This window comes from Mycosarcoma maydis, chromosome 15 (genome assembly GCF_000328475.2).
Source record: "Mycosarcoma maydis chromosome 15, whole genome shotgun sequence".
Taxonomy (NCBI): Eukaryota; Fungi; Basidiomycota; class Ustilaginomycetes; order Ustilaginales; genus Mycosarcoma; species Mycosarcoma maydis.
Window position 1 is genome coordinate 358,044 of NC_026492.1, and position 21,960 is coordinate 380,003.

General features: G+C 54.9%; 7 protein-coding genes across 7 annotated transcripts; 3 read left to right on the forward strand and 4 right to left on the reverse strand.

Moving 5' to 3' along the window:
- Positions 1–1,006: 1,006 nt before the first annotated feature.
- UMAG_12293 (uncharacterized protein) lies at positions 1,007–2,773 on the reverse strand (the record flags this gene model as incomplete). Its single annotated transcript, XM_011393092.1, has 3 exons — positions 1,007–1,100; positions 1,210–1,373; positions 1,469–2,773. 3 exons carry the CDS (start codon positions 2,771–2,773, stop codon positions 1,007–1,009), a joined length of 1,563 nt encoding a protein of 520 aa, XP_011391394.1.
- A 1,190-nt stretch (positions 2,774–3,963) lies between these two features.
- Positions 3,964–4,926, forward strand: UMAG_05002 (uncharacterized protein; the record flags this gene model as incomplete). The annotated part of the gene is made up of 1 exon (XM_011393000.1): positions 3,964–4,926. The coding sequence occupies one exon, from the start codon at positions 3,964–3,966 to the stop codon at positions 4,924–4,926; it is 963 nt and encodes a 320-aa protein (XP_011391302.1).
- Positions 4,927–5,479: 553 nt separating this feature from the next.
- Positions 5,480–6,625, forward strand: UMAG_12294 (uncharacterized protein; the record flags this gene model as incomplete). Its single annotated transcript, XM_011393093.1, has 1 exon — positions 5,480–6,625. One exon carries the CDS (start codon positions 5,480–5,482, stop codon positions 6,623–6,625), a length of 1,146 nt encoding a protein of 381 aa, XP_011391395.1.
- A 310-nt stretch (positions 6,626–6,935) lies between these two features.
- On the reverse strand, positions 6,936–9,362 carry UMAG_05004 (uncharacterized protein; the record flags this gene model as incomplete). The annotated part of the gene is made up of 1 exon (XM_011393001.1): positions 6,936–9,362. The coding sequence occupies one exon, from the start codon at positions 9,360–9,362 to the stop codon at positions 6,936–6,938; it is 2,427 nt and encodes an 808-aa protein (XP_011391303.1).
- A 592-nt stretch (positions 9,363–9,954) lies between these two features.
- On the reverse strand, positions 9,955–10,332 carry UMAG_05005 (mitochondrial 37S ribosomal protein uS17m; the record flags this gene model as incomplete). The annotated part of the gene is made up of 1 exon (XM_011393002.1): positions 9,955–10,332. The coding sequence occupies one exon, from the start codon at positions 10,330–10,332 to the stop codon at positions 9,955–9,957; it is 378 nt and encodes a 125-aa protein (XP_011391304.1).
- Positions 10,333–10,918: 586 nt separating this feature from the next.
- UMAG_11560 (uncharacterized protein) lies at positions 10,919–17,371 on the forward strand (the record flags this gene model as incomplete). The annotated part of the gene is made up of 1 exon (XM_011393072.1): positions 10,919–17,371. The coding sequence occupies one exon, from the start codon at positions 10,919–10,921 to the stop codon at positions 17,369–17,371; it is 6,453 nt and encodes a 2,150-aa protein (XP_011391374.1).
- A 137-nt stretch (positions 17,372–17,508) lies between these two features.
- Positions 17,509–21,156, reverse strand: UMAG_05007 (uncharacterized protein; the record flags this gene model as incomplete). Its single annotated transcript, XM_011393003.1, has 1 exon — positions 17,509–21,156. The coding sequence occupies one exon, from the start codon at positions 21,154–21,156 to the stop codon at positions 17,509–17,511; it is 3,648 nt and encodes a 1,215-aa protein (XP_011391305.1).
- Positions 21,157–21,960: the final 804 nt, after the last annotated feature.

The window sequence follows — 21,960 nt, forward strand, 5'->3', positions numbered from 1 at the left end:
TGAGGGCAAACAGTGACCACCCCTTCGCTTAAGCGTGGTTCACGTGAATGCAGTGAGCGCTCTGGCAGTATTTTCGTTAGACATGGACGACGTAATTCAGAGCCCAGACGATCGAGACGCAGTCGTGCGTGCTATGCAGCTTCAAGAACCTCGATGCAAAACAAAAGTGAGCCTGCTTGTTGATTTTTTTGTTTTTTTATTTTTTTATTCTTCGGTTTTTTTGGTTTCTTGGTTTCTTGGTTTCTTGGTTTCTTGGTTTCTTGGTTTCCTGATTTCCTGGCTGCATGAACGTCAAGAACAGTCTGTGAGTAGCGCTCTCTGCTTCAGTCCGCCATTATTCTTCTCCGCTCGCTAAACTCGACTTTCGAGAGCGATAGTCAGATCAGCGCTCATCGGAAAGTCGGCGACATCCCCGAGCGAAACAATCTTGATTAAACTATCTACTTCCGTTCTGCCTAATGCAAGGTCGGCATATGAACGGTCGCTTGAACTCCGGGCTGCGATTCGAACATTCAAGTTCGTCTACACGACATCCTCGTTCGCAAAGTACCTCTCGAATGATCATACACGCGACAAGTCCGTTGCAGTGCTGGACACAAGTCGTCAGTGTTCGAGATCACTGTATGTTTGTCTGCGGCCCAAGTTTTCCCGCAAAAGTCCCATCGTTGACAAAGTACAGCAGGATGGTTTGTCAATCAAGCAGGCCACTTCAACCCCGAGTCCGACCCTGGAACGGCAGCACCGATCCCTCTCAGCCCGCCGTTCCGACCTGTTACCTCTCCTCTCGCCTGGAAAATTCCAGGCAGGCTTAGGCTTTCGAACAACGAAAAAGCTGGGTTCGAGACAGCCAGCAATCACTTGGACAATAGTTTATGGTGACGCGCTAAATTGGTCTGGAATGTCAACAGGTCAACAATCGTTTAGCCTCGCCCGTGAGCATACCATGTCAGAACGACGCCATGCTATTCTTTCGGCCGATTGGTGGTAGCATTGGCATAACATGGAGTCATGGCCGTTGTCGACGTGCCTGAACGATGCAATAGTGTTGCAGCAGCATGTCGATCTCTTCGACCTCGTCGAGACCTTCGAGTCTTGAGAGCCTGTCATAAACCAAGTCAATAGTTGCGATGAATCAACACGGGGCGATACATTGGTGTCAGTGACTCGCTACTGTAAAGCTGAGCTAGGCATAAGAGAGCGCGCACATACCTGCTCCTTTGTTCCGCTCCCAGGTCCGACCAGATCGAAAAGAGGCTTCTGCCTGACGTCTCGATCTGCAATGCTTGGCTATCGGACCAGGCTTGGGCAAAACGTTGGCTTTGTGCGTGGATCGTGGGGTAGGCTCTGGCTCCGGGAAGCGAGAGTTTGCGCATCTTTATGTGACGAGAGGCGACGTTGAGGGCAGAACGGATGCGTATCAGCTTCAGCACGTAGCTATGTGGGTCGCATGTGCCTGGGCGCAACTTACCTCAAGGTTCTGCAGCATGACCCTACCAAAGCGCGATGGCGGAGCAGGAGACGCGACAGTAGTCGAAGTGGAGATGGCGCTGTCGGCAGTCCCGACAGTCTGGCCACATTCACTGCTTTCGCTTTCGCTGCTTACACAGGCAACCGCTTTTGCAGAGGGATGCGCGTCTCCAGCAAGCGCAATATCGTAGCTCAGTGCTTGAACAGCAGCAAAGCGTTGACCGAGGTGTCGGATGAGCCAGTCGGCTCTGTCTGGGGCAATGTAAGCCAAGACACATTCAAACAGGATCAGGGTTGGCAGGGTTGAATCCAGCCCCGTGCTTGCTGGACCCAGCAAGTGTTCCAAGTCGATGCGCTCAGCGGATGGAGTATCAGGGTGCAGACTCCGTACATCTGCAGCAAGCAGCGAGTATTTCGATGAGCGAATCACGTCAAACTGCCGCGATTCAGATCCAGTGTGACATGGCACGCCCAGACTGAACTGCGAAAGATGACTTAGGGGAACCCCATAAACGCTCGAATTTGTGTCCAGAGACGCACGCAGGATCGGACTTTTCAAGATACGCGAGAGCTTTTGGCTCGTGTTCTCTTCAAAGTCGATTTCCACATAGTGATGCAGGCGTCTAGACAAGTCGGTGTCTGCCATGATCCGCCAATAACGACTGTCGCTCCCCGCTCCTACTGAAATGATCTGCTTCTGCTCACAGCCCTGCCGTAAAAACGATTCAACCTCGGCATCGATGGTGGAACAACGAAGATAAGTGCCTATGTTGATCAGTGGGGACCTCCGTATTGAAGAACCGGGGTGATGTGGTTGAGGAAAGCCGGATCGGCCTGTAGGATGTCCACCGTTGGACGGCAATGTGGAGGAAAACTCCTGTGTAAAGGGCTCCGAAGGCAAGTAGCCGAGCTTCAGAGCTGAGAGACGTGATAGCAGTGCGTCTGAGTCAGTGTTTCGCACCGCATCATCCGCTTGTCTCGCTGTGCTGGTTATGTTGGTGGCATCGCTAGTCTGCCCACTGTGGGCTTTGGTGCGACTACGAGGCAGGCCCAGTGATAGACGTAGAGACGGAGCTGGAGCAGGTGCGTCCTTGCTTGTGGCTGCAGTCTCTGTCCTCACTGCTATGGAGCGCGGTAGCCCTGGTCCTGGTACTGGCTGTGGCGACCGTATCTCGCAACGCTCATCGGCATTGCGGAGCTGATTCTGAGGTATTCTTAGACGGCGCTCCGGCGCTCGACCAATCTCGGATGCTGATGACTCATCCTCGGTCGCAAAGGGATCTCGTAGACTTGTGTCTCGCTGCATGATTGTACGGTGATGCCTTGGTCCCGGCTCTTCGAGAAGGAGTGGTTGTGATCTGCAAGGCGTTGTCAACATCAGGTGCGTGTCCTAAAAGTGTGCGTCTGTGCATGGAAGTGACACAGCGGAGGTGAAAAATGTGGGACCCGATTTCAGGGTTCGAAATCATGTTTCGGCACCCGATCTAAGATCTCGCGTATCGGCTGGGTGAAAGAAACCCTCCTACCAACTCGAAGACTCACAACTCATAGGATCAGCTTCTGAATGCGAATGAGAACGATCTCCTCGAAAGGGCTTTGCCGGATGACTTGTCCAGCTCTTCGCCAAAGTCCGAAGCTCAGACGCACGAATGCGGATTAACGTTGATTGCAAGCACGTTTGGGATGGTGAGTCTTACCCGGAAGCACACCATGCAGCCATGTGATTTGGAAAGCTGTGGATGGACCACGTTGGTAAGTCGTGAAGGGCCATGCGGCTGTCAAGGAAGGCCACACGGGAATGTTCACGATAATCAGTCAACATATCAGGTATGAATGTACAGTACAGTACAGTCAAAGTGATGACAGAGGTGAACAGATGCCGGCAATCTATTTTTTCTCTGGCTTCTGGTTCCAACGGTACAAAGCCTTGGTCGATCGGGCGCACCCAAAAGGGTTGGCCCGATACACTTGTTTGTCATCTTCTGGCTTGCGGAGATTAGCCACCTGGCCTGTGTTTGAGATGACGACCTCGAGGTGAAATCGGGGGAAAGATGGCGCAATCACATTTCTTGATTTCTCAGCCAGAGCTTTTTTGGAATCATGAATACTGTGACTGTGACCTCATTCACGATTGCATTTTGCTAGGCTGCTCGACCCTCTCTCCACTCGAGACTGACGAGAAGCTTAGTAGCCGATAAACTGAAGCTCGCGCTTGAAGTGCGGAAGGACTCGTGACTTTGTTCGCCGATGCCGTGATCCGCTTCAGACTTACTCCGTGCCATCGTTCGACCAATTCAGCTCCGGGAAAGCTAGGGAGTTACGAGTGTCACACAGGCCGGCTTTGGCGACAGAGATTGCTATGTGGTGGAGGTTACAGCAAGACTTGTTCTCGAAGCTCAGCATATAAAAGCTGGTTCGATCTTATACACATTGCTTCTATCTATTCATCCGTCCATTCTTCCACACCTTGGCACACCAGCAAAAAACGTTGTCGTCATGTCGTTCACAGCCACTAGAACGCAGGCTCAGACCTCAGACCCAATTTCATTGCAGATCCCAGGAACTCGCAAGGTTCGCGCTACGATCAATTACATGTCGCGCACGGTGGACAAGCCTTTCACCTCGCACAACCCTGCCGATGGCATTCAGAACAACCACGTCTATGACTCTCCCACAGTCGAGATCACAGACCTTCGCGGCACCACGCCTGCCGACCGAGAGCGTTCTGGCTTCAACGTGCGTCAGGCTGGCTTCGAGGTCATCGAGGGCTTCGGTCTGCCGGAAACTGAGAAGGGCTGGGCGGAGCATAAATGGGAAGACTCAGAATGGATTGAATCGGTCTACTATGCCGATGTGGATCGAATCTTCAAGGACAAGCTCGGCGTCACTTCGACTTTCATCTTTGATCACACAGTGAGGAAGCGCCGAACGCAGCAAGAGGAACAGTTGCCTGAAACACCAGATTCGCGCAAGCCCGTTTTCGTGGCTCATTCGGATCAGAGTCGATGGGCGGGCGAGAACCGAGTACTTAAGCACCTTGGACAGGACGTTCTCGACAAAGTCAAGCGTGGTGAGCTGCACGCGCAACTCATCAACCTTTGGCGACCGCTGAGGGGACAAGCTTGGGACATGCCCTTGGCGGTGGCGGACAGTCGCACCGTGTCGAGAGGCGAAAACGGCAAACCCAAGGACTGGATCGAGACAGAGCTCAGGTATCCAACCTGGACGGGGCAGACGCTGTCCATCTACTCGAACCCAGAGCATCGATGGTACTATAAGAGTGGCTTGGGTACCGACGAGGCGATCCTGCTCAAGTGCTATGATTCTGTCGACGAGACTAGAACGCCTCACACAGCATTTGAAGATCCGACTACGCCCAAGAATGCTGAGCCTCGCTGGTCGATTGAGGTCCGCGTTCTCGCCATCACTGATCCCAAGTTGAAGCAGCAGCAGTCCTGAGCTGCAACTAACCGTCATCAGTTCCAATCCTCTGTCCGCTCCTGTTCTTTGATATCCTTGCAACCTTTTCTTGTCTCGCATTTTCTTATTGCTTTGTAATGTACTTGGATTCGTCTTTGGCCGATTCAATTGAGCCTCGCGATTGTGCAGTCATGGTGTGTGATCGCTGCAAGAGAATCGCGAATGTGATCGTGGATGTACGATTTGTCGGCGACGTGGAAGCACACAAATCTTGAACATGAAAAGTCATGAAAAATAGCACACGCAGTTGCCGAGCACGATACAGTCACGAGTGACCCTCCACATGCATGATGCACGATGGGTGGTTTGAAGCGAGCGTGCTTGCTTTCTGTAATTCACGATCCACGATTCACGATTCGTGATTGTCATGACGCGGATGTACCGCTCACAGTCGGCAACAGACATATTCACGATTCGTGATTTCTACACCCATGATCCACGATCCACGATCCATGATCCGCATACGTATTCCGACGTTTGCGACGTTTGCTTCTCCCCATCACAAGACTTTGCGCATTTTCGAACCGAGACGATGAGCACCGTCAACCTGTCACTGCAACGGCGGCAGTCAAAGCTGCCTCTGGGTTTGCAACCGCATCACCTCACTTTTGCTCTGTATCTCTGCTCGATCGTCGTGCTTGGTACCACTTACAGCGTCATCTACGGCACCCATCTCCAAAATGTTCGCATCTCCTCTGGCATCTCTGGTTCATCCGACTCGCAATTCCCGTCCACGCTTCCTGGAGCAGCCGTAGCACCCGTCCCGCAGCAAAACAATGTAGAGGGCAACACCAATCTGGGTCCGATCCCTGCTACGATTCTGCTTCCCCCTCATCATGCACTCAACTACTGGGCCAATCGCAAGAACATTGTCAATCAGCTCTTCGTAAAAAAGGCGTGTATCTGGACGACACTTGCTTGGTCGCTCCAGCTGTTTCTGCTCAGACTAGCCCCCGCCTCAACAGCAACCACGACATCGGCGGCGGCACCTTCTCGAGCATCCGCAAACGTAGCAAGCCGTGTCGATCACAAGAAAGACGAAGATGCTACGGTTGAACCAGCGACCCAAGCCACCATCACTAGCCCCGTCTCTATCTCGGTGCTGCGATACATGATTGCAACTGCGGTATGGCTGCTGTTTGCCAACTGGTTCTTTGGTCCTCCTCTATCGGAGCGCATCTTGACCGCAACAGGCGCCGTATGTGTACCCAGCAGCGACCCGCAGCAGTCTCCCGTGGAAAGTCTCTACTGCCGCACGCGCACTCCGCTCTCGAGCTCCACCCATCCAGCTTTATTCTCATCGAAATCAGCCGCATCTCTGCAAGCGTCCAAAAGCATCCGTGCCATATGGAAGGGAGGACACGACATCTCTGGTCACACGTTTATTATGGTCCTCTCGTCTCTGCTGCTGCTCGAGGATGTCGCCCCATACCTTGCAGTGCTTCTCGGTCGTTCGGCGTTCGCCAAGCTTCTCTTTCCGAGCGGAGCTCCTTTGAACGCTGCCAAGACGAGGTGGTCCACATCGGCGTATGCGGCCGTAGCAGCATCGGTAGGCCTGGTGGGCCTGTGGAGTTGGATGTTGCTCAACACGGCGATCTACTTTCACACACCGCAAGAGAAGATTTCGGGCTTGCTGGTCGGGCTGCTTGCCTGGTTGGTTTTGCCAAAGGGCAACTAGACCACCTGTTGTGCGCCTCTCGTCACTGCAGTCAGCAGAGAAGAGAAGCATCCTGGTCCCTAGTCACACCTCGTGATTCATCCCGCACGTTCTATCTAATTTATACAGGAAGATTTTTTTTAAGTTATTTTCAATCACAAATGGAACCTCAACTTGTTGCCTCATACAAACCTCTTGACCTCAATGTCGCTCCCTGTGTCCTTACATTCGACAAGAATCGTGAATGGTACCAATTCACGTTACCTGGCCACTCACACCGCACAGCCAGGTGCGGAAAACGTGTGGGTATCAAACATGCATTGCGTTGGTTTCAATTCCAGCTGATCTGCTTCCACAGACTCGACAAGCGAATCGAACTGGCTATCAGCCCAGTCCATCCCTCGACGCCATCCTTGTCGACATGAGGCATTGCAGCTTCGTAGCTGAGGAAGATGGCTTCGGACCAATTGGCTAGTTTTTCCCAGAAATTAAGTTGGATGCGACGTCGCGTTTTGCGAAGGTCGGATTCGGCACGGACCAACGAGCGCTCGGTGGACTTGAGTAGGGAATTAACATCGAGGGGTTTCACGCGTCCATCCTTGTGATGAGGGGGACGGTGTGAGCGTCTTCGTGCTTGTTCGGTATTGGCGCGAGATGCGTGGTAGCGAGACGAGAGAGGATCAACGTCGTCTCGGTCTGGAACGATCGTCCAAGCATCCGAGAGGCTCGAATCAGATCGTGACAGGCTGCAAGATGAATCTTGGTGATCAGAGTTCAACTCTTGATCGTCCAGATCTCGTGCTGCAGCTTGCAGATCGGCACCGAGCATCTCGAGCGATGATTGGTTTGAATTGCAACCGCTTCTTCGTGCCTTGGATCTGCAAACACTGCCAGAAGGATCGCGTTTCCGATGGGATAATGCCTGATCACGGTTGATGGTAGACCCCGCCAGATCTGTCGACCATCCGAGTTTGTCGTTGGCGCGGATGATCCTTCGATGTGCCGATCGTAGCTCGGAACCAAGCGCTTTGCGTTCCAATCGCAGCACCAGCAGGCTCAGAAGAACCGAACAAAGCGAAAGTACGATGCCTAGACGTTCAATGCCTTGTCTGCGACGACGCGACAAGAAGGGCAAGCCAAGACGTTGAATGCCTACAGCGCGCCAAAACATGCCACCACCTGCTAACACTGCTGCTGTCTCGCATGCTTCGCCGACGGTCGCTAGCGACTCTGCTGCCGCTTCCAGATGTGAGACTTGCCAGAGGCTTGCCCAGAACCGCGCAAATGCGCGAGCCACGGACGATGCAGGCGGAGCATCTGAATCCTTGCTGCGCGATTCCGTGTCCTGCTTCTCGTCGCCAGCCTCATGCTCAGCAACATCAGCACCCACCACTGCCGTCGCATCCCCCCTCCCGGTCACCTTGGCCAATTTGGCCGCTGGAGCTTGACTGAAGCTCTGCTCTCCTCCCTCATCGACCTCGGCATCAAACGGTGCAACACTTGGAGGCTGCAACCATCGGAATCCGCCGTCGACATGATCCGACTTCTCGTCCATCGGTTCGTCCCCCGTAAGCTTGAGTTCGAGTTGTTCCCTCTCAGCCAATTCTGCAGCTCGTCTCGTCTGCCTCTTATGATTTTGCCGATGCTGCCAGTGCTCCATGACCGCTTCGGTAGCCGAGGTGAGCCAGCGAGCAATGAGGACGACACGACGGAAATTGTCAATTCCTTCGGCTGTGGTGTAGATACGCTGCATGAGCGCCACCCGGACCGGTTTGGGAAAGGACATGGCCAGTACGGTACCAGCTGGCCTCAGGATTGCTCCACGATAGGTGTGAGGCACCGGATGGTCCAAGGTAGAGTAGAACAGAAGTACAATCGAGTGGCTGAGGTGCAACACTTGTTCACGACCCTCCCACGTCTTGAGTAGACGGACGAGGATGTTGCGTCTTTTGCGATGCAGCTTGACGGCGGAAGGCGGGAGTGCCAGGGATGGCCAGGAGGAAGAGAGACTCATTGGGAATGAAGAGGAATGATGTCGCGTGTCCTTGTGAGAGACCGATCCGGATTGTGACGCCGAGCGGGATTGCGGTATCGAATCGCTGTACGTGTTCATGCTGGTCGAGTGTGAATGGCTAACGGTGATTACGTCGCCTTCCCTTGCTTCGCGTACAGTGAGCGTCTGATTCTGGTCCGTCTCGTTGGCTGCATCGTCGAGTACATCGTTGTCACCATCGTTCTGGCGAGTCATGATGCGTTCATGTGGATCACGCAGATCAAAGTCGTAGCTTGGGACGAAATGAGAGTCATTACTCTGTCCAGCGCCGTTTCTGTCGCCATCGGATGGCGCATCGTCGTCCTCCTCGTCTGAGCTCTCAGGTCCGTATACCATGCTTGGTACAAAGGTAGTGATGGAGCTCAGAGATGCCATATTCGCTTGCGATGTGTCGTTGCTTCTAGAGCCCTCGCTGATCGAATCCGAAGATGGGCTCTTGGCACATTTGCGCGGTGTCGACGAGTGCATCGATGCAAGGTTGATACGAGGCAAGGTGGTGAGAGCATCAATGTCGATTTGTGAAACTCTACTTGAAGAGGCAGTCATGTATCCGGCGCCGCTAGTATCGTCGAAGTCGCTCCGCACTGAGAGAGACGAGTGGGAAGGTGGCAGCTGGAGTGTGTTGTTTTCGCCGGCTGCGAGTTGGTGGTTCGATGGCCGCGGACGAGCGGCATCGTCGTTATCTGCTTTGTTTCTGCCGACCATGGCAACGTCTATGCGTGGTGCCAAGAGCGGGATCGAGCAAAGATGTGGTGGTGAGAGACGAGTGTTGATGAGGCTTCGAGGAGGCTCATACAAATCAACCAACCGGTCGAATGTGGCCGGTTGCTTACCGAGCCAAACCAATCACGAATCGAAACATGCCCATTTGATGCCGTGCGTGCCTGTGTACCGTGTCACCGTGTTACGCGTGATAACTTAACCGCACTCGGCACAGATTCACGATTTGCAATCACGAATTGAGTTGAATAAATCCACACAGCTTGAAAAGTCGCAGGATCAAAGCAATTCAGAGGAGCCACCTGCTCAACACAGTTCGCATTTCATGATGCAGCGGCTCTGAAGCAAGCAAGGTGCTAGTAAAGCAAGGTCTTGGCAGCATGCGCGCATGAGTATAGTACAGAAGCGATAGGAGCGCTTGAAGAAACCTCGAAACAGAGTGAAGGAAAGAAGCTTGGAAATCAAGGGTATGGGCAATGCACAGGTGCTCGCACGCTAGCCAGGCTTCAGACAATTGGAGAGCCCCATCAGGCCATCATCAAGTGGAGTTTGGAAGCGCATCACCCGAAATTATGGATCAAGCCTGCTTGGACCCGCTTCCACCGCCACGTTTAGCAATCTCGTCCTTGACCAGCTGCTCGATGCGGATCTTCTCCTTGTCCTCTGCCGACATGAAGCTCTCTGCTTTCGCTCTTCGTGCCTCTGCTTCCGCTTCAGTGCCGACCTTGTCGAAGAGAGTGAAACGCTTGCGTGCAGAGAGTGGCCTACATGCTGAAGCGACGATCTTGTCTCCTACGGAAAGCGAGTTGTTCTCGTCGTGCACAAGATATTTCTTGTGGCGAATGTAAGGCTTGAGCAATTTGGGATGTATCAAACGGCGCTCCACTGTTACAGTGACCGTCTTGGCCATCACGCCGGCTTTTGTGACGATGCCCTCGATCGTTTGTACCACCATTGTGAGGGTATTGATTGTTGCGCTGGGACGTCTTCGATGCTTTGGTTGTGATGTCCACGTCTGACAAAAGGTGACCGAGACGTTGCGAGCGGAGCAGTTCCTGGCGATGCGCGTCAAGTGAGCCAGTAAAGGGGTCGTTGCCGAATGTACAAGCCGTCGAAAATAGAGGAGGTGATGATGATGAACAGCATGACAGTCGAGCCGGAAAGCTGAGAGCAAATTCACGATTCACGATTCAAATTTGGCACTGCTCAAGAAGATACACGACTTTGCAAGATGGATTAGTCATCAATTGTCATTGCATTCAAGCAAGCACCTTGGACCCTGAATCGGCAACCCTGAATCGTGAATCGTGAATCACAATCATTCGTGTTAGGTGACAAAACGTTGCGAAATCCATGGTCAATCGGAATGCTCTCTGACCATCATCCACCCCACACTCATCCACATCACGTCATTCATATCAATCGTGAATCGCACTTGTCGAGCCGCTCAAACTGCTCGGTCATTCTATCCATCACCAGTCAGCCATAATGATCGCATAACCCTCAATACAACTTTCTTCTCGCTCGCCAAGCTGGTCGACATGATCGACGAACTCATTCACCATTGCATCGAACAGATCGGTCTCGACGGAGAGGCAGGCACCGACATTGGCCGCTTCGCTCACTATGTTGGCCAATTTCATTCTCAGCTTTCGTCCCTCTCTCAGTCTCCTGATCAGCTCATCGACGACCTTTACTTAGCTTTCGTCTTTCGTCAGGTCTTGAGCCATCCGCATGTGAGGGTCGGCCTGTTTGTCGCTGGAGTGCCTCTCAAAACTGGCACAAAGAGCGGCATCCACCAACGCAAATCCTCTGCTCTGGAGAGTCCAGCAGGCACATCACAATCCACCAAGTCAGATCCCGAACTCACTCGGGAATACGATTCAGTCAACCTCTTGCCCGACCAGACCATCGCAGAGCAGCACGGCCTCGCTAAGCTCCAGCTGCTCCATGGTGATCGTCTTCGTTTAGTCCTGCACACAGACCTTATCAAGCGCTTACTCATCGGTTCCGATGCCTTCTGTCTTCCACCGTCCGCCTATCGTGTTCTTCAAATCGTCTGTCGATCCAGGGAGAAGCCGGTTCTCAGCACCGATATTGGCACAGCACTGCACACCGACCAAAAGACCGTCTTTTACATATGCAAACGCCTTATCGACCTCGATCTCATCATCAAGTTTCACGCTCGCGAGACCGGCACTGTTTCCAGCTACTTTGTTGCCACTCGTTTTCAGGATCGCTGCGATATTCTCGTCCAGCAGAAAAATGCAGACGTTGCTGCAGATCTACAAGTCGTCGGCGTAGCATCGCAAGACACCGCTCATCCATCCTTGTCCAATCCGTCATCAATCCCCTCCATTCAAGCCGAAACAGCTGACGACGATGGCGAAGGCGAAGGCGAAGATGATGATGACAATGTCCAAGCTCTTCCTGCTCCTGTTGTCACAGTCAAGGAGGAGGAATCGCAAGGTTTGGACGATGCTGGCGCAACTGGTCATACGTTGGCCCAAGTCTCTACACCTACTTTCGAACACGTTGACGCTGCAAAATCTCTTATCTGGATGAGCAGCCGTCCCGAATTAGTGCGCTTGCGCATCTACCTCGTGTGCAACTCAACCTCGTTCAAGGTCACAGCACGCCATCGTCTGCAGCGCCGCATCAATCTCAGTTCGATACGCCTTCAAAGGAGAGCTTTTACCTCGCTGCTCCAGCATGCTGTTGTTCATGGCTTTCTCGAGGTAGTCGACGTCTACGTTGCGAGCACCCACCGCACCTATCGCGGGCTGAGAATGACGCAGAAAGGTCAAGACGAGATGTACGAACTGCTCAATGGCGAGTATGGCGATGCTTCCTCACTTCAGCAACAAGCCAAGGCCACCAGGCTCAACGCAAAGCTTCAGCAGGATCTCAGCAGATGCGAACCCTCTTTGCCACGCGAGCTCACCTTGGAACGACATGTTCACGAACAGGTGGCGCGCGCTGGATCCGCCGGGCGCACCATTTCTCAACTCATGACCCAGCTCCACGGAAATGGCCAGTTTGGCCGTGTTCTCGACCAAATAGTTCAGCGAGCAGAAGACGCCGACGGCGAACCGTCTTTGAGCGATATCCGCATCCGTTGCTTCTACGAGCACAAGCTCCGCGTCCGCAACACGAAGCTATACAGTCATCACGCATGGGTTTTGCAATCCGCCAACGATGGCTTCTTGGACCCTGCAGACGTCCATCTCCTTGCCTTGGCTGGTGGGCCCTCCACCTTGCATCGCAAGTCTGCCTTTTGGACCGCTCCTGACCTAGTCGGACAACATCTAGCATCACTGAGCAAGGATCTGTTCACTCCAACTCCCAGCAAGGACGCTCCTCGAAGAGGGCGACCGCCAAAGAAACGCCCTTTGGACGATGACCGCTCAGAAACACCACCGCGAAAGAGAGGACGTCCTCGAATACATCCACTTCCAGACTCTGAAACACAAATTGTCCCCAAGAAACGAGGACGACCGCGCAAGGACCAGTCCGCTCCTGCTGAAGCAATTCCAACTGACACTGAAGCCCTACTATCGCCAGTGTCCTCTTCATTTCATCCCGATCAGCCGACTCAATTGCACGACGTCGTTGAAGTTGACTCGTCGCCGAAGGAAGTCAGCTCTCACTGCAACGCAAAAGCCCGCCCTGATGAAGTCATGGATGATGCATACACGCCCACTGTTTCCGACTCTCCTACTGGAACTGTCAAGCGTCGCAGTAGACGTCTCATGCAGAGCCATGCTCAAACGAGACTGACTTCGCTACTCGCCTCAACGCCGGCGACCGCTGCCACGGATGAGCCCAAGACATCGGAAGCGGAGCGAGTGGCTGTCTTTGAGTCGCCTGCTGCAACTCGACCAGCCAAGCCATCCCCAGAGGCTCACGCTGCGCCAGAAATTACCATGCCCTCCGTACAGGATCAAGAGCATGCTACTGCTCTGGAGCCACCTCTTGTCGATGTGTCACGCCTCGACGATCTGATGTCCGCATCGTCTCAAGTCAAGAGCGAGGCCCAGCCTGCCTTACTTGCTACACCAGTTGCCAAGAACCTCCGCGAAACCACTGTTACGCCGAGCGCATCTGAGCGAAAGAGACGCACCAATGTGTCCCAGCTGCGAAGCTCCCATGCGCTTGTCCAATGCATCCGTGAAGCTGGAGGCGCCGTAGATACACTCGAGATCGCCGATCTTCTCACCAGCTTTGTTGAACGGCATGGCTTTGCCTCGGATACTCAGCTTATTGATCTCCGAGACAGGAAGGTCAGGGAAAAGGCGCTTGCGGCTAGCGTAAACAACAATCTGCTCCGTCGCACTTTTGTCCGACTCGTTCTCCCGACCGCGATGTGCTCCAGGCGTCAGATCATCTACCTACCCGAATTACCTCCAGATCAGCTGCAGACGTACTGCGAGGCTGTCAGGCAGGGTCGTAGGGGCTGGTTCAGCACCAAGGACGCAAGGACCGCCTTGACGCATCCTACAAATACGGTGGCCGTAAGCACTGACGACGCTTCCCGCTTCGCAAAACTTTGGCACGTGCGCGATCCCTTCCCTCTTGCCAACTTGCCCAAAGATGATCAGCAGCTCTCTCTTCTGCGCCAACCATTCCGCGACGTGACCAGCGTCTACCGACAGCATTTCGGCTTTGTGAGTGGCGAGCTTGTACGCCTTAAAGCTTTTCACCATGCTTGCGCAAAGTTTGTCGCGCTGCGCTCCCAAGCATCCACAAGCAACCATGCCGATGGCTTGCTCCCACTAAGCTTCTTTTGGACCGAAGCCCCCCTCGACCTATTCTTGGCTCTCGTACCCACCCCCATCATGGACGAATCTGTCGAAGAGACGGTGCTCGATCCTCAGGTGCAAGTCACACCTATTTGCGACCTGCCAGAGCAGCTCAAGGCAAGTCTCGGGCTCACACACCGGGCGTTGGAAGAGGCAGGCATCTCGATCTTTAGCCTAGCAACGCAACTGTCCCAATTTGGTCTTGTCAAGCTGCGGGCTGTAAGTGCACCAGAAGACCAGAGTCAGAACAAGCTCAACCCGGCCACTGCCACCGTCGAGCCTGTCCACCGTCTACCGCTCTACGACTGGGCGAGCAAAGAAGAGCTCAAGCCTCTCATTGGCTGTGTCGATGCTGGGCTGAACCCCGACCAGATCAATCGCTTCTGGGCCAAAGTGCAACTCAATTGCCTTTACGCAGATGGAGGAAGGGATAAACACGGCAGTCGGACAGAAGGTAATGCCGCTTGGGCCGAGGAGCTCGAAGCTGACACATTGGCCGAAATGGAGCCGTACAAGATGATACCACAGGAGCTCTCAAATGTCTTGTTCTCCACAAAGGCGTGGCGCCCATTCTATCAACTCAGACCTTCTCAGGTTAAATTCTTGTACCGCATCGCCTTACAAGACATTGCAACGATGACGCAAGTCGAAATTGACAGGCTCGCCTACGTGACGCTTGCGCCGCAGCAGGTGATTGTCGCGTTGCTGCGAAAGCGCTTGGAACGGTCCAACGAGCCGGAAGACCCGGATGCTCCACCAGCTCGATGCCAGAAGTCGCGCTTCACCTGGCCATTCAAGCTCCGCACCATCGAGCTGCCAACGAGACTGTTCAAGTCCATGGAAGCCCATGCCGGGGCAAGGACGGCTGCAACAGTCGGGAAGCCCAAGAGAACGCAGGCTCAGCGGGAGTGGGAAGGGCGCAAAACAACCCTCAACAAGGCGCGACAACTCCGCGAGCGCCGCGAGCAGGACTTCCAAGCAATGCTCGAACATGCGTTTGACGGTGCGCCAGCCGCTCGTGATCTTCGCTCCAAGATTGAAACAGCACTTGGCGTGATTCGACGCAAATATGTAGCAGGCGAAGTCAAGTTTGACGCCACTGCTGCTCAATCCGCGATAGCACGAGCGATCAGATCGGCTTCGGGCCTTCGATTGATGCCCGCCGTTCGAGCACCACCGCGAGACCGGACTAAGCGCCAAGAGAGACGACTGTCAAGTGAAGAAGCGCAAGATTCCGAAGTAGAGACAGGGGGACGAGCTCAGGAGGCAAATGGAGATGGAGCTATTGTTGCTGAGAAACCTAGGACGAAAAGAGACCGGCGGAGCCGTCGAAACGCGGACGCAAACATCTTTTGGACGCCTGCCAGAAAGGAACTGTTGCGCGATGCAGCAGTCATCCTTCGCGTTCGCGACGAGGTTCGTGGTCGATCGGATTGGTCAGCATTGTTTCAGATCATCGATCGCGAAGAGCAGCAACAGACACGCGGTGTGATCATGGCACAGTGGCGCAACCAATACTATCGCATGCGGTCACTTGATGGCGAAGAAGCCTATTTAGCCGCGCTAGAAAGCCGCTGGATCCGAGTGTATGTGTCTGCGCGCGAGTCGGGCATTTTGAAGGACGACGGCTTCCCTGCTGCCACTGGGTTCGATCTTGCCGCACAGATACGAATTCTTCGCGAGAGGATCGACAAGAACGAAGTACAAGAATCGTTGGCCAAGCCGATCGCTCGGTACCACCTGCCTCTGCAGCTAAATGCTGCCACCGACTTTACACTTGCATGGAAGGAGGAGTTCACGCACGAGCCTTTCGAGCGGCGCTTTGAGGCGTTTTTCGCGAGCGGCGAGGCTAGTGTTACGACGAAACGTCGTGAGACATTGTTGTATACGCCTTTCGGTGATGTTGGAGCAGTTCGTGGGCGCGATGGGTATACCAATGCAGAGGACATGGTTGCGGAATGGGCTGTGCGCATCGTCATCGCAAGCAACGACGCAGGAGAGGGTCAACAGACCGATATGTCGGCAGCGGACGAGACTGTCAAGACCGAGTTTTGCAGAGGTGTAGGCGACGACAGGATCGAGAGGGCGATGCAGCGGTTGATCGACCTCAGGCTCATCCGGCCCATATCGACCGACCCGATGGTGCGGCGTAAGCCCGGGACCAACTTTGTCTTCACCGACGAGCTGCTCAAGCTGCTGCCTGACACGAACGCTGCGAATCGGTTGGCTGCTGCGGACCTGCGCGCCATGTTGAAGCATCGAATGGAGGCTTTTCGGCAAATCTACGATGTGCCAGAGGGGGTCGTGTTGGAACCTGTGGAAGCTGATGGTGAAGCAGCGGCCTTGCTTCCATTGCTGCAGTCGGGCTTGATGGATGGTGAGCTCGATACGCGGGCGTTTGAGGCGCTGCGGCAGAGCGTTGCTCTTAATGCTCGCGTGCTCAACGATGACGATCTGGAGGCATTGATCACTGTCAAGGGTCGGAGCGGGATGATCGAGATGCTCGAAGCGGCAGTGATGCGGTTGCCGGCTGTGCCTGCGGATGGCGCGCTTGACTGGCTAGCAGAGGTAGGAGGCCGCGACGAGACGCTGGAAGATTTGTGGCGCGACCGGTTCGAGCAATTTGTACAGACCATCTCGAATCGGGACGCGCGCTCGGCACAGCGACTGCGCGAGTTTGGCTCTCGCTTGACTCGGTCTGGTATTCAGGGTCTGGTGCTGGATGAGGGTGAGGGTGCGCAACTCTCATACTCACACATTCACACACTTACAACTGGGCGGCTACCACTTGGGTTTCTCATGCCGGGGACGTCGCGACGTGTGCTTGTTGCATCCATGTTTGTAGGCAGCTACGCGCTCGCGGTTCCAAGTGGCACGTCAGCCAGTGCGCGTCTGGTGCTCCCGCATATATGGACCACACTCACCGACGCATCCACCCCGAAATGGCGTGCACTGCTTGACTCTCTGGTCTCAACCACCCTGCAACGCCCCGGCATAAGCATGGCTTCGCTCACATCCATGTTCACCTCTCCCGTCCAGACGTCGGTCGTAGCCGTCCCGTTCGCCGACCTCTGGTCCGCGATCCTGTGCCTAGTCCACCACAAGCTCGTCCACCTCAACACGCACCCTGCCAACATCAACATGTACACCCTCCATCCCGCCCACCGCATCGTATGCGCCCGCTTCGAATAGCGTAGACGTATTCCACGTCTCCCGCATTTCGCACATCCCACTTCGTCATCTGTATGCTCACACCGCTCGCATGCCGCGCACTGAATCTCACAGATGGCTCGAACCTACTGATGCAAGCAGGATACTCTAGATACACTCTACTGGTCGAGGCGCGATTGGTGTTCGGCCAAGCTGAGCTGGATGGCCAAGTTGAGATCGTCGAGTTCCGGATGTGCGGCAGGATGAGCAGTGTGCGAGTGCAGTGGTGCGTGTAGCGAGTCGGGGGCAGAATGGAGCGATGCGGCTAGGAGCGACGGTTGAGCGCTGCTAGACGGTGTGCGGGAGGACCAGGGAGACGGTCTATGCGCGGTCGAGTGTGGCAGCGAAGCGTCTGCAACGGGACGCAAGTTCGGACTCGTATTCCAGTGGCGCATCGCACCTGCACTCGCTACAGCAGGCGAGGTCCAGCCGGAACTAGCACGTCGCACCGCTTGCGCGTGCGGCGACGCCCCCAGGCTACCCGAGACCGAGCCACCCGCCGACATGGCCGGAAAATCGTGCGGCGAGCTCAACTCAGGCGGCGACAAATTGCTCCCCAAGCTCGACGACACAGCTTCCGTCGGCGTGCGACTCGACAACCTCGCACTGCTCGGTACATTGACAGTCCTCACTTTCGACATTTTGCCCCACCGATCGCTCGAATGCGCCGGAGTGGTGGCGCTCGACCCGGCTTGCGACAGGATCGTCCACGCGCGCGAGGCCGGCGGCGAACACACACCCGTCAGGTACGGCGATGCTGATGGCGATGGCGATGGCGATGGCGAAGGCAAAGGCGAAGGCAAACGTCGCAGATATGGTTCAAGCTCGTCGTCGTCATCTAGCTCGTCGTGCGAGCTTCCGAAATCTTGGTCCTCCAATAGTCCATATCGGCGTGTAGCCTTGATAGAGGAAGATCCGCTGCTGCGTCGACTAGCACGGTGAACTCGATCGTAAAACGACGCAGCCGGCTCAACGTGCCTCTCGGCTTCGGCCTTGGACTCGGCCAATGCGATTTGTTCCAAAGCGTCCGCCAGCTCGGGATCGTCCACCATCTGCTCGGGAACCGAGATCTGATTTCTACTCCCAGAAGCGTGCGATCCAGGAACGTACCCGCTCCCACCCATGTATTGTGCTTTGGCGGTGGCAGAAGCCGCTTCCTGGTCGCGTGAGAGCATCAGCGCGTACTCGAGCGCCTCCTGCTCACTTAATCCTTCCAATTCAAATTCTTGCCTATTGCGGATTTTGCTATACTCAGCCTGCCGCTCCGCATTCTCAGCTTCGAGTTGCACTTGTGACTCGCGCAGGTCGCGTTTGAGCTCGACCTGCATCACGTATTTGTTGTCCGAGAGGCGAGGTCGTCCGCCTTTGCTCTTGGTCGACGCCGCGGCGGCAGCAGCAGCGGCTCGTTTACTGAGCACTGGTTCCGCTCTGAAAGCAAGAATCTGATGACCAATGCTTGCAACGAGACACTCGTTATCAGCGATGATCTGTGTAACGCGGAACCGTGCAGCTTCGGTCTCGGTCAGCTCCCCTGCGGCAAGCATGCGCGCAGGATGCCGTGTAGCGGTGCGATCGTTGATGGTTCGGATCAAGTCGCCAGCCAGTGAATCGTAGACCTTGATGGTACCGTCCGAAGTGCCGACAAAGATATGCAGAGGTGTGATCTCGAGTGCAGTAATGGCGGTGTGATGTGCTTCCCAACCGATGGAAGGTAGGAGCTGCTTTTCGCCGCGGAAGCGAGGCGGATTGTGTCCTTGCCAGTCCTGCTGCGTGAGCTCATCGAAAACAGTGCCAGAACTCTCCCAGTCGAAAAGGAAAAGCGAGCCAGCTTTGGTGCCAACGCAGACGAATTTGCGCTCCGGATACTGGCCTGGGCCATTGTAGCTGTTGAATGGCAGGGGACCAAGGATAAGCGTTGGTGGTTGGGTGAGAGCGGTGCTGCCAGGCTCCGGTCGAGTAGCAGAGAGCGTCGGTGAAGCGAAAACGCTGGTTGAAGGGCTTTGTGCCGCCGATGATCGCGAATCGCGCTTCGGCAAGCGTGGCTCGAAGTCGGGACGGATCGTGGTGATCTCGTCCATAACTGCAGCTCCCAGGACGGTGGTCTCAACAGCATGCGAAGGATCCTGGAACAGTCGGTGACGCAACAGCACTCGTGCACCAGAATGGTGTGCAAGAACCGAGCAGTCTTCCGCATTGGGATCTGAAAAGGGGGTACCTGTGGCACTTATCGAGGAGGCAGAGTCAATGAATAGAGAGTCGACGGCAGCCTGTGTGCCAGCATTCGAGGGAACGTCGATGGTAGTCGCGCGGATGGACTGCGAAAGACGCAAAAAGAGAGCGTGCGCTTCGAGTGTTTCAGGTGTTGGATCGCCATTGCGCAAATGATCTGGGTCGGTAGCCGCCGGAGGGATGCGAAGGAGTGCTGCAACATCGATGTTAGACCAAACAAAGATCTTGCCAGTGGTGCTGCCAGCGGCGACGATGCCACTCTTTGCATCGTAGGCGAGTGCGCACAGTGGCATGGCCGCATCAGGGTTGATTTGAGCTGGCGTGGCGGATGATATGGCATTGGAGATGGGCGTCTTTGAGGAGCAAGACGCGATCCACAGTGGCCAAGATCGATTCGAAGACCACATGCGTACCGTGCCGTCGAAGCCAGCAGTCACGAAGGTCGAGCCAACGTCGCCGAGCATGGCCATGGCCTGTCGAAGCCGTTCGGGACTGCGACCTGGCCCGTGAGCACCGTCGCTATCGCTAGCAAACGGGATGGCGATGACTGAGACAGGGCCGGAATGGGAAGCGCGAGGCGTGAAACGAACGCTTCGAATAGCGCCTCGCGCATTGGTGCCTTGCCTGGACATGATGGTCATGCCTACCTCGCCGGAGCGGAAACCCCAAAAGATGTGCGATGCATCCGAGTTCATATTGAGGGTGGTGACGTTGGGGCTGAATTCGACGTTGGGATTGCCATTTCCAGCGCCATTGGCAGTACCTTCTGCATCGAGGTAGCCTTTGGTCACCTTGCCCGTCCAAGGATTGGAACGTGATGCGACGCCGTACGTGTCGGTAGCCGAGACGAGCAGACGATGTTGCTTGGCCAGCGAGATCTTTTTGATGAGATCGACACGGGGCGTTGACAAGATGGTGGGAGTACGGGACTTACGCCATTGGCGGAGAAGGTCGACGCGCTGCTGAAACTCGTGGCGCCAAGATGTGTTGGTGAGACGGCGAAGCGCAGGCGTGGCAGATGCATCGAGCGACGCGGCACGGTGAGCTTGCGCAGCTTCGAGACTGAAGTAGGTAGCAAAAGCAGCTCTCCAGGTAGCATCATCGCGTGCGATCGCGCTCCAGGCGCGACAAACAGCGGCAGCGCGAGAGAGCGAGACAGGGTCGAGAAAGGCAAAGATGTGCATCAGTAGCTCGGGGGCCAGCTGCGATGCTTCCAAGGCAGCCTCTGGTTGCGCCCGAGACGCGTCGATATGTGCATACTTATGCGAAAGATCTTGCTCTTCCATTTGCGGTTGGGTGACGCGGACTACGGTCGAGGCACGGGTGCCCGTGTCGAGGTCCATCTGGCGATTTTTGCCCTTGTCGCGTCCAGTTTGCAGACACGTGCCTGCCGTCTGGAAGAGACCGTCAGGTGCGTCAGGCGCTGTTTGGATGTGATTTGGAACATGTTTATCTGAGCTTGGAGGTGATTGAAGTAGTACGAGCTTGTCGATGCGATCTTGTTCGGGTGTGTTGCGTTGTGAAGGGTCGAGAGACATAAACTAGATGGGAAAGGTCGAGTGACTTAGGCTCGACGGCGTGCAAGTTTGGCCAGCGAGTCGATGTTCGCTGACGTGTGTTGTGAGTGGGGTCAGCTATATTGTTGTGAGTGGTGCGTGATGTTGCGAGGAGCGTGCGAGATGCTGATTGTATTGATCAGGTGGTGGATGGTGGTGTTGTGTTGGTGAACCCTCAGCGATTGATGATGATGCGCAATCCAACGCGTCGGGAGCATAACCGTGCACGAAATTTGGCTGCAACTCCGTCTCACTTTGCAGCTCATCACAAAGCCGAATTAATCTGAGATTTCAACCAGCGTTCTAATCGCCGATCCACACTTGTTTCTGTTGGGCCATCGAGACCGTGGAGCACGTGTTGGTTCTTACAGCGTGCCTTCACGTGTGTTTTACGTGTTTGCTCCAAGCTGAACATGAGGTGATTTTGGCTTGAATAAACGGCAAAGAAGTGGCTCAAAAATGATGGTCAAGAAACTCGACTTGACTCGACTGTGAACGTCGCTACACTGCACACAATGATCACAAGGTCCTGATGATGGTTCTCGTGAACAAACAAGCCAAACATCCCGAGCCTAGTCAAAAGAGCCACAATCAACCATCACCAGGATCTACAGCTGTCAAATAGACACGAAGCATGTTTGCGACGAAACCGGATCGCAATCGCGCCAACCACTGCACATCGGGAGCCCGATCCAATCAAAAGCCGTCGGCCGAACTGCAGTTCAGTTCGGCTCCGAGAGGTACAGACGACCTGGTCCGCCCACAAAGAGACTGAATCGGGTTGCT